The sequence below is a fragment of the Labeo rohita genome, chromosome 1 (assembly GCF_022985175.1).
Source record: "Labeo rohita strain BAU-BD-2019 chromosome 1, IGBB_LRoh.1.0, whole genome shotgun sequence".
NCBI lineage: Eukaryota > Metazoa > Chordata > Actinopteri > Cypriniformes > Cyprinidae > Labeo > Labeo rohita.
Window position 1 is genome coordinate 9,509,335 of NC_066869.1, and position 11,829 is coordinate 9,521,163.

At 33.7% G+C, this 11,829-nt stretch overlaps 1 protein-coding gene and 1 pseudogene across 1 annotated transcript; both read left to right on the top strand.

Moving 5' to 3' along the window:
• Nucleotides 1-1,794: 1,794 nt before the first annotated feature.
• LOC127167963 (galectin-9-like) lies at nucleotides 1,795-5,933 on the top strand (annotated as a pseudogene).
• A 722-nt stretch (nucleotides 5,934-6,655) lies between these two features.
• LOC127167851 (galectin-9) lies at nucleotides 6,656-11,642 on the top strand. Its single transcript, XM_051114185.1, has 8 exons — nucleotides 6,656-6,782; nucleotides 6,870-6,958; nucleotides 7,200-7,395; nucleotides 7,496-7,615; nucleotides 9,621-9,650; nucleotides 10,070-10,158; nucleotides 10,281-10,437; nucleotides 10,588-11,642. Exons 1-8 carry the CDS (start codon nucleotides 6,747-6,749, stop codon nucleotides 10,732-10,734), a joined length of 864 nt encoding a protein of 287 aa, XP_050970142.1. The 5' UTR covers nucleotides 6,656-6,746; the 3' UTR covers nucleotides 10,735-11,642.
• Nucleotides 11,643-11,829: the final 187 nt, after the last annotated feature.

The window sequence follows — 11,829 nt, forward strand, 5'->3', positions numbered from 1 at the left end:
CCCTTAAAAAGAAGAACATTGCTGAGAGAACTCTCTAAAAAAAAATAATTATTTTTAAAGCTGCGAGTGGATTTGAAGTCAGTACCATTCTTGCTGACAAAAAGCAGTAGTTACAAATAAATAAATAAATAAATAAATAAATAAATAAATAAACCAAGCTTTCCGAATTTCAAATTTTCTTTAATTTGACAATATTTAAAAACTTATTATCAAATAATAGATCAAATGACAGCTATTACTGATTGTACTAATTTTATTATTTTAATTAGCATTTGCAATTAATGTCTGTCTGTGGCCTCTTGCTGGACAGTTTTATGTCACGTGGCTCACTCATAAACGCGCCTCTTTAACTGCACAGCAAATGACGGTATTTCAGAGGCGGGATAAATCTGGTCTGTTTACTTTATAACAGCATTACTCATTCTATAAAACATATAGAGTTTATTTTTTTATTTCATTTGCAAAATCCGTACAGGAAATAAACTCTCTCATTAAAAAACTGATCAGAATTGCTATTCAAACTGCACATCATCATTCACTTGTGTCACTTTAAAGGTTTACCAGTTTATCGCCATTTAGCGGCTAATAGATTTTAAACAGCATGTGATGTAACAAAGTAAATGTGGTGTTGAGTGTGTCAGAGACTCTGAATAAGGTATACTTTTACTCTATTAATAGGAAGTGAAATGACCGATTTCTATTTTTGTGTGTTTGTTTTTATTAATGGGAGGCAATTAATCTGTAAGCAATACAGATAATACTCCAGAACTTTCCATTAACTTTCCACAACTTTTCATCTTATCACAGCTGTATCAACCCATACAAAACCCAATGACAGCCATCAAATCTCTTAGCAGGACATAACTGCAAAAATCACTTGCATTCTGATTAGATAAAGAGCTGAGTGTTTGCTCTGTTTGGATTCAGTCACAGGCATCTGAACACAAGTATGAAAGAGAAGCTATGATGACACGATTTAAAACAAGAATATTAAGCTACATTTTCTGAAAACCAGCTATATGATCTCAAAGAACAACTCATGCAGTAACAGTTATTGAAATAGTTTATCAAAAATGCTAATTGTTTCATAATTTACTCACTTCTGTTGCTGCCATCTGAACGCAGAGGCTAAATACAAAAGTAGATTTTTAATTTTATTTTATACATTGCAACATTTTTTGAAGACATTGTAAAGTACGATTTGTATCCGTGTTCACAAGTGTTACAGACAACAAATATAGTTTTTCTTCAAATATCAAATGTATTTTCAAGACTTGACATGGAGGCTGAAGGCTTTAAAGGTATTTTAATTTTACAACATATTTTAAATTTCAATATATATATATATATAATGAGGAACTTAAATATGCAATGATAATGAACTCAAAGGTTAACTGGTTTGGGATTCTGGCTAACAACGTTGTTTGTGTGAGTCAGTCATGAGGGATGTTTACAAAAAAAGTTAAAACTTGAATTAATCATTAAATATCTGTCCCTGGATTCTGCTTTTGTGTGCTAAGACTATATGGGGAACCATTCATTATAAATGAAGTCAATAAAACAGCAGCAAAGTCTCTTTTCAGATTCTAAGAGTAATCATCTTGAAGCACAAGAACTGATATAGGCTGTATGAAGGAATCATTTGCTTGTCTGTTGTTTTTCTGTTGTTTGGCTTGATTCTTCACTCAATAGATGCAAACAAAAAAAAATGGTGCACTTTGGCCACATAATATATACACAGACATTAAACATTAACTTTGAAGATTCTTTTAATAGAGAGACTGAAACCTGTAAGTGGGTTTTCAATCATAGCTGCACTGTAGATGTTTTTTTTTTTTTTTTTTATTTTTTTTTTTTTTTTTTTTTGTAAGTGCAGGTGAAATTCAAGACTGAAGATAAACGTTAAGGCTGGAGGAGAGCAAGATCTGGCACAATGGCTCTTTATCAGCAACTGCCAATTTTCAACCCGGTAAATGACCATTGAATTTATTTATTTATTTATTTATTTATTTAGTAAGTTCTCATAATTTGATTTGAATAGCTGATATAAACAATCAGAAGCATAAAAAACTGATTTATTGTGGGTATAAACACAAATTGTTATTATTTTCATTAAAAATCACAGTAAGAAATGCCTGTACGCTGTACACACATGTGGAGCACTCATTTTATGAGAGGTTTGGTGCGAAATCCTTTCACACAGAGCGTCCCGTTCTGTAGTCCGACTCAGGGAGGATTGCTGGAGGGAATGTCTATCACTGTACATGGACAAGTTTTGCCAGATGCAGACAGGTGAGTACAAGTCTCTCTGTAAAGACATGGATGTTGCTTCAATATTTACTAAAAAGAAGGCAGTTGTGGCTCACTAAAAAAATGCAGTGAAATTCCAGTATATTTACAGCATAACCTGTATATTTTACAGTAAATTTGCTCTGATAAGTCTGATGGACTGTTAACAAAAACTAATAAGAAACATAATAACAAAAAATAATAATTATAAAATAAAAACCATCAAATTTGGAATTACATTAATAAGATTTTAACAGTATTTTACTGTAAAATCACAGTAAATGTAATGTTAAATCTATTACAGTTTTACCTTAGAGTACTTGGCATGAAGCAATACCATAGTATTTTTAAACTGTAGTACAGTAAAGATTACAATCATATTTTACAGTGTAGTTGTACCAGAAATATATAATTAAAAAGTGTGTGTGTGTGTGTGTGTGTGTGTGTGTGTTTTAAACTTCATACAATTATTTTTTTTTAAAAGTCAAAGCTATTGTTTTAGCATTTTTACAGTCATTTACAGTTTTTTTTTTTTTTTTTTTACTAGAAAGATAAATTAAAAATAATAATAATAATAATAATAAAAAAAGTTTTTACAGTTTCTTTAAAATTTGCCAAAAAGCAAATGACAACTTTATTATTTACCATTGCAATGCAGTGATTTTTTTGCAGAACCATGATGATAATTTTCACAGTTTTGTTGCATTTGATGTTACAGCAGTTATTTTCTTCTCTCTTTCTTCTTTTCTTCAGATTCCATGTGGATCTCCAATATGGGTCTGATATTGTGCTGCATTTTAACCCTCGCTATTACAAAGGATCTGGACACGTCGTGCTCTCCAGAGCAAAACCTGGGGCGATGAGGAAAATGTGTTCCAAACTCCCTTCCCGAGAGGCCATTTGTTTGCTCTGCAGATCCTTGTCACACTAAGCTCATACAAGGTCCTTCACTCTGATTAACTTCTGCTTTTATCTATAGAGTTTTTGAATGTATTTTAGTGATGACTTTTCCCTCATCAGTGTTTTTGGCTTTTTCAAGATAAGTACCAACGGGGAACCCTTCTCTGAGTTCAAACACCATATGAATTTCTCAGATGTGGACACGATTTGTATTGGTGGAAAGGTGAAACTGAGCTTATTTGCCTTCCAGTATCTTACGGTGAGAACAATACACACTCATAGCAAACCTCTTTATTGATCTTGAGGTAAATTGATGTACATTAGCAGCCATATAACTTTATTGATCTTGAGGTAAATTGATGTAAAACTCACCTGCCTGTTGCTTTCTAGTAACCCTTCAGACCTTGATTAGCTTGTTCAGGTGCGTTTGATTGATTGAAGCAAAACTATGCAGGGCTGCTGCTCTCCAGGACCGACGTTCGCCACCCCTGATATACAGGGAACACTGGAAATGTAAGCATCATGTAATTTAATAGTTCAAACAATATACAGAGTATATAATACACTTACATGCGGTAAACTGGGGAAACAAACTTTTTTTTTTTTTGACAATGATAAAGTAAAATAAAACACAAAAATAATAAAATATTAAAAAAAAAAAAAAAATAAATAAATTATTTTCAAAAACTTTGCTCTTTACACTAAAGCAAATAATTATATTCATTTGTTTGTGTGTTATCATTACATAGTCCATAAACATAAATAATTCATCCTTAAAGACCTTAAAGGCAGCCAAGCTTTTTCCCATATGATCTCTGAGAAACAAGCAATGGTCCAGTAATTCAGCACAAATCAGAAAACACAAAGCACTAACAGCAGACTGATATTACTGTTAAAACACCACCTTTAGTATGCTGTATAACTGCACACATTTTAGGTATGCAATTATGTTAAAATCATATTAAATTAACAGCTAAATGTGTTTCTGTCATAAATCTTTTACAGCCTGAGTCTGGTGCACCTCCTGGATCTTTGGAGCGTCACACATTGAGTGGTGTGCGCTGAATACTGCGGAAAATCTTAAACTTCATATAATCCAGTGGTTCCCAAACTTTTTCTGCCGGGCCCCCCTTTTGCAGAATAAAAAAAAGCCTCGCCCCCACATTTACACATGAACATTTCCTACATAAACTTCATATAATCATAAGACATTAATGTGAACTGGAGTCCATAGTTTAAATCTCTCAACATATTTTGTTGCTCTTTAACATTTATGAATGGTACTGTGGTTTGGTTTACTAATTTAGTTTAATTAATATTTTCTAGGGATTTTACATGTATTTTGATAAATCTTTTTGTTGTATTTATAACTTGACATTTTAATGAATAACACAAAAGAACTAATAAACACTTTCCATTTTTCAGTATTATGTTCAACATAGAAATAAATGATTGCAGTATATTATAAATATTGCTAACTGTTTTGACCCACAAACAGAAAGTCCCATACAAGAGCATCATTGATGGTGGATTGCGGACTGGAAAAGTCATCATCATCGAAGGAGTCATCAATCCTGAAGGGTTTGACAGCATCACTTCTCTCTGATACATAAAATAACACACCTTCTGCTTGAAATGCTCTCTGTGGAATGACATAATAATGCCTTCCATCTGATTAGAGAAACTGAGATGTTTCTAAAGATGACATTTCCTTGTTTTTCTCCAGAATGGAGATTTTTCTACGGCACAAAACTGGAATTGCGTTTTACTACAATCCTCGTTTTGATGAGAATGTGGTTGTGTGCAACAGCTATGAGGATGGGAAATGGGGCGAGGAGGAAATTGACAAGCTCACGCCGATTGAAATAGGAGAACCGCTGCAAGTAAGCACACATATGACTTTATGATCCCTGAACGTTCCCTTGATATTGTCCACTGTAAATACACTGGACAATGTACACTTATGGGAAAATAATATATTTAAAGTTTTCAGCATTGAATGTTTTTTTTTTATTATTATTATTTTTTTTTATGCATTTCAGATCACCATTTCCTGCAGTCATCATGGTTACGAGGTGTTTGTCAATGGCCAACAAACTCACACTTACAGCCATCGCTTCACTAATCTGGAGGAGATTGATGTTTTAGACATTCGTGGAGATGTGCAGCTGAGCTTTGTGGAGGCCTGACTGAGATTTCATCCAGATATATGAGAAAAACATGTTCAAAACCTGCTAATATTCAGCACCTGACTGGATATTAATATTATACTCATGTGATTGGTCACAGCTTCAGTCATATAAACAAACAAACAAACAAACTAGTGTGTGTCTCCCGCCTGTTTGTGCAAAGATATCAAGTAAAACAATTTATTAGATTTGCATGAGCACATTAATGCCTGAAATGTTACATGTAACTATCGTATACTTTTTTTTTTTTTTGTTTAATCATTAGTTTCTTCATTGAAGTATCCTGACTGCATCCAGCAAATGTACAAAGCAAACACATTCAAAACGAATATAGTAACAGAATTGCTTCTGACCACTAGAGGACAGTGTTGAGCTGGGAACCTTCTAAAACAACTACCTTTAGAGATCAGAAGCATTTCACCATTATAAATGAAGAGGAGAATGCCATCATGTATAAGGTCAATTTACTGTTAGCATATTTACTGTCCTGTGTTTGTACTAGTGATGAGAACCTTGAAGCTTTAAATCACATGAATAAATCGCTTCAAAAAATTATTCACTGTTTCATATTCATGACAAAGGTTCCTCACCTTGGAAAGTTCTCTCTAAAGGAAATTATTTATAGACTTGTGATGGGTAATAACAAAGATGACTTTGAAATAATAAAATCCTTATGCAGGTAAATGTTTATATACACAAACCTAAAAGTTAAACCAACATTTTTCATATAATTTCTAATAAAAAGCCCTTAAAGTGATGAAAAATTTTGTTTCTTTTATGCACCTGTTATGCACATTCTAATGCAAAGGTGTATTGGTGTTGCCTTGTTGCCTTGCCTTGTGAAAAATAATGAATGCATGAAGCAGACCTCCAGTGGCGAACCATTTCAAAGCAGTTTTACTTAAATCATGTGACTTTGGCAGTTTGATACGTACTTCGAACCATGCTTTGAAGCAAATGATTCACAAAGGTTTTGAAAGTGCCCATAACTAGTAAATACTCACTTAAATAATGACAAAATCAGCATCACATTTTGCTTAGCTTATAAATAATATATATTAAAAGAAAGGGAACAGGACCTTTGTTCCACACGTATTCTGTGCTTTATCAGTAGTAAGTGTATATGCAGTCATGAAATCAGAGACCATTCACATTTGATTTAAGCTGTGTTGTGGAAAAAATCAAAGTACAGAGATTTATGCAAATGAAATGGAGTACAGTACTTGGGCCATGTAATTAAAACACAGGGGTTAAACATTAAATCAGATAAAGAAACTAAAACCTGTAACTGGAGCTTGAGTCATCTATAGACTCATGCTGGAGTCTTGAATACAAGATAAATTATACGTACTGTACAAATCTGTCAAAATGGCTCTGCATCAGCAACTGCCATTTTTCAACCCGGTAAGTGATCAACTATTTTAAAATCATTATTTCCATTCAAGTCAATTGACAGGCATGATATGTCTGATATGAAAACCTTTCACACAGAATATCCCGTTCACTACTGCGATCCAGGGAGGATTGCTGGAAGGAATGAGTATTACTCTATGTGGACGACTTTTGCCAGATGCGGACAGGTTAGTAAAAGTCTCTCTGTAAAGAGAAATGAATGTGCTTCATCTTGTCAGCCATAGTTTTACCAGAAAGTGAGGGAAAAAGATGTATTGTTGTGTTCCACACTTCTTTGTGCAATTAAAGTTTCTTAATGGAGTTAAAGCAGCACGTGAAAATTATGTAACTCAGCTTGTTTTACTGTGTATTTTGAAAATACAGCCACCATAAACTTTCCTTCATTATTTTCTAATCCATCTTCTCCAGATTCAACATAGACCTCTGTTATGGGTCTGATGTTGTTTTGCATGTTAACCCTCGCTATGAAGGAGGAACTGGGTACGTCGTGAACAACACCTTCAGCAAAGGTGTCTGGGGTGAGGAAGAACGCAAGTATGAAACTCCCTTCCCGAGAGGCCAGGTGTTTACTCTGCAGATCCTTGTCACCCAGGCCTCATACAAGGTTACTGAATGTACTTTAGTTCTTCTTTTCCAACATCTAACGCTACAGCCCTGTTTGGTGAAAATGAATAACTGACACCATTTTTGGCTTTTTTTTTCAGATAAGCACCAATGGGAAACCCTTCTCAGAGTACAAGCACCGTATTCCATTCTCATGGGTGGACAAAGTCGAAGTGGTGGGAAAGGCAGAACTGAGTTTAGTTGCCTTTCAATATCCTTCAGTGAGAAAAAATTACCACTAAATTACTACTACCACTATAAGCATACAACTTTCTATCATATTTTCCTACAGATGTAACAAGGACAAACTAGGTGAAAATAAACTTTGTAGATATTAAATGCAGATCAAATAGTAAATAAACAGAACCAGAAAATAATTTATTGTGCACACATTCTCTTAAGAACTGGAATGTTGTTAAATACATATTCAGTTGTAATGAAGTTAAACAGATCCACAATTGCTCAGATATAATTATTATACTCATTTTACTCATTATACAACAATTGCAGTAGTATATTACTGAATTAACTGCATGTTTTTACAGAAAGAGATTTAAAGAGAGACAGATTAGCTGAAGTTAAATGATTATGACTTTTTATCATATTGCTATAAAGAGATTTAAATAACCAATTACTTCAGATGTTTTGGTAGTTTCTTTAACTTTCAGTACTACAACATCAAAAATAAAAGCTCAACTAAATCAAATAATCGCTATAATGGTGAATTTCAAAGAAGCTTTCAACAAAATGTCAACATTAATGACTTATCTTATTAACTACATCACTGCTTCAGTGTTGTACTTCACTTTCAACACTAATGGTGTTAATTACCAATCAAAGTGTTCAGGGATATTTGCTAATTACATGCAGGTGAGTTGGATTGGTGTTGGAACAGGGCTGGAGAACCCTGGTATAAAGTATAAAAGGCATTGCAAGCAATGCAGTACAGACCAAATAGTTAAGCCAAAAAAATACCTGTAAGATATACCAAAACCATTTATATCTCATGTTTAACCACTATAGAGACATCAGAGTCAGTGGCAAATTTCAGAAATGTTGGCCGAGGTAAGGAGGGGTATATAACTGCAGCATGGAGATCTCCAAATGGGGGCGGGAACTCCAAAACAGGGTGGGTGTTCCAAAATAGGGCGTGGCTTGCTCCCTTTGACAGACAGGCACATGACACGCATACGCAATCCCCCCGGCCTGATCCGATCCGATCCGATCCGATCCGATCTGATCCGAACCACTTCAGCGCAAACTCTGCCCCACAACTAATTCTATATTCTATATTGGTTGTGTCAATCGCAGTGTTGATTACCTACACTATGCTACACAAATGCTAACCCCTAAACCTACCACACACCTGACTCTTACCTTAACCAATGAAATTGACTGCACTTTGGGATTGGTGCTGAATAGCGTGGCAGATAAACAGTTAATAAGATTAATAAGATTATGCGATAAGAGATCGTCAGGCCGTTTTGTAACTCCCCAACCGGACCTCACCGGAAAATTTGACTTTTTTAGTTACATTTAGCATCATTACCCCCTCCTACCCTGCAAATTTCAAGAACCTGGACACCCCCGTTGCATAAAACAAAGCGATAGAGTAAAACCTTTCCCCTGCGCTTCACTAGGACGACTCGCGGGAGAGCTTGTGGGTGATTCCCGTTTATATCATTAACCACTGGCCACGAGCTTTGAGGCTTTGCTTTCACTGAGCATATTTATTTATATAGCATAGTTTATTTTATTTGAGAACAACTACAAACTGTTTATTTTATAAAGTTTAGTTTTGAAATGTAAGTCAATAACAATAGGCTGAAGCCAGAGCCAATGGGGAAAGTCTTTGCATTCCCACCCCATTTTGGAGATCTCCGGTCTGCAGTTTTATATACTTGGAGGTAAGGCTGCTCTTGACAGGTTCATGAGTGCTGAACAGCCACTGACGTGCTGGAGCTGACATCTCTGAAAACGGCAAAGCAAATTTTCAAATAAGCACCATCTTTATCAATTCACCTCATATCCAAAGTTTATCCAATCTTAAAACTACTTTTTGTGACACAACGATAGTATTTTGAAAATGACGCATAACAGAGTGATACAACCACAACAGCACCGTAAACAAAGACACTTTAAACTGAAACCAAAACTAAAGAAACTAAATGCTGTGTTCATGTCCTAAATATGTGCATTTATCTTTTGAACTTTATCTGTTTACAGCCCCTTTATACTGCAGCTCCAGGATCTTTTGTAAGTTATCTGAAATGTTTGGCAGACAAATCTGCATCAATCTCTTATAATAACTCGAGGTCATATAAATCATAAGACAGTATTACGTTAAACAAAACTTTCAGTTTGTGCAGGGTTGAACCTCTGGAATTATCAGTAAACTTTATTGTCGAAATTGTATTTCCTAATGCAAAGGCAGTGTGGTTTTAGATGTCACAATTTATGAAATATTTTAATTACAAAGATTTATTTTATTTTATTTTATTTTATTTTATTTTATTTTATTTTATTTTACTTTATTTTATTTTATTTTATTTTATTTTATTTTATTTTATTTTATTTTATTAATAAAATAAAATAAATGTATTAATAAAATATTAATAAGAATTAAGTTTGACAAAGGACTAAATTATTATGCTATGACTCTGATCCACACTCAGATGGTCCCGTATAAAAGCATCATCTATGGTGGACTACAACCTGGCAAAGTCATCATCATTCAAGGAGTCATCAGCCCACAAGCAAAAAGGTTTCTCTCTAACACAAGTTCACACATACATCTGTTGTAAAATAGTTTTAATGATCAGAGAAACATTTTGTTGTTGTTGTTGTTGTTTTTAAGAATTTCCTCTGCTTTCCTTTCTCCAACAGTGTAGTCGTTTGTCTACGGTACAAATCTGGAATTGCATTTGACATGCATCTTCATTTTGATTTGAATGTGGTTGTTTATAAAACTTATATAGATGGAAAGTGGGGTAATGAGGAACAATCTGAGCTCACGCTGTTTAAAACAGGGGAACCACTGCAGGTAGGTGCACATACAGCTTTAGGATGTCCACTGAAGTGGAAAATGTAGAGATACAGTATCAGTAGTTTATTATATATATATATATATATATATATATATATATATATATATATTAGTTTCTAATGATCTTTGTCTGCATTTGCATTTCAGGTCACCATTTTCTGCAGTCGTGATACTTATGAGGTGTTCGTTAATGGTGAAAAAACCCACACTTTCAACCATCACTACAGTTATCTGGAGCAGATTGATGTTTTGGACATTCGTGGAGATGTGCACTTGACCTTTGTGCAGCCCTAATAAGGAAATTACACAGATCTATGAGAAATACATGGTCAAATCCTGCAGTAATCTATGTACACTTATATGCAAAGATGTTTGCTTACCCGCACATTAATCTGATACCCATGTGATACCCATTGCTGCTATTTGTGTAAATGTTTCTACAAATACGTGACTGCCTACATAAAATATGCTTGCAAACACATTTTGTTAGATTTGCTTGAACAATTGAACATTTTTGAGAAACAACAGAGATAATATGTAATCTATTTACACTCATGTGCAGCCCAAAAGGAGAGGACACATTACACACTCCTAAAATAAAGGTTGTTTATTGGCACTGATGGTTCCATAAAGAACCTTGAACATCCATGGAACCTTTCAAATGCAGAAAAGGTTCTTTATAGATTTTTTAAATGTTCTTCAAAATGGTTGAGAACTTTTGACTGAAGGCTTCTTTGGGGAAACAAAAATGGTTCTTCTATGGCATCACTGCAAAAACACCATTTTGGAATGTTTATTTTAAAGAGTGTATTGGGTACAACAATACTTTAATAACAATTTTGTAATTTTTGTTTGTGTGAGTAGGTCATAAGGTGTGTTTACCATTTTACAGAAAGTAAAGACTTTGAATTAATCATTAAATATTTTCATTCAACATACAGACATTTTCATTTCCAAGAATTTTGGTCTTCCTATATGTACCAGGACTATGTGGAACAGTTCATAACTGAAGTCAATCAAAGTCTATTTCATCTAAATTTAATGATTTAAGAGAAATTATTCTAAAGCACAAGATAAATAAATAAGTAAATAAAAATTAAAACAAATTATATAAAGAAATCCTTTCTTGCTTGCTTAAGTTTTGTTGTTGTGTTAATGGGTCATTCATCAGTGAACATATGCAAACAAAACAGAAATTATGTACTTTGACCTCATAATAAAAACATCAATAAATACACATACATAAGTCTGTTAAATGTTTGTTTGTTAAATTGTCTGTAAATTTTGTTTGTAAAATTTACCAGAAACAGTTTTTTTCTTCTTCTTCTTCTTCTTCTTCTTCTTCTTCTTTTAAACTACATCTTACATTTGTCGTTATTTTCTTTTCTC

Bases quoted from the DNA above. Each gene is read 5' to 3' on its own strand.
- LOC127167851 (XM_051114185.1), top strand. From the start codon at position 6,747: ATGGCTCTGCATCAGCAACTGCCATTTTTCAACCCG. The intron at 7,396-7,495 runs GTTACTGAATGT...TTTTTTTTTCAG, and splicing joins TCACCCAGGCCTCATACAAG to ATAAGCACCAATGGGAAACC. The intron at 9,651-10,069 runs GTAAGTTATCTG...ATCCACACTCAG, and splicing joins CTGCAGCTCCAGGATCTTTT to ATGGTCCCGTATAAAAGCAT.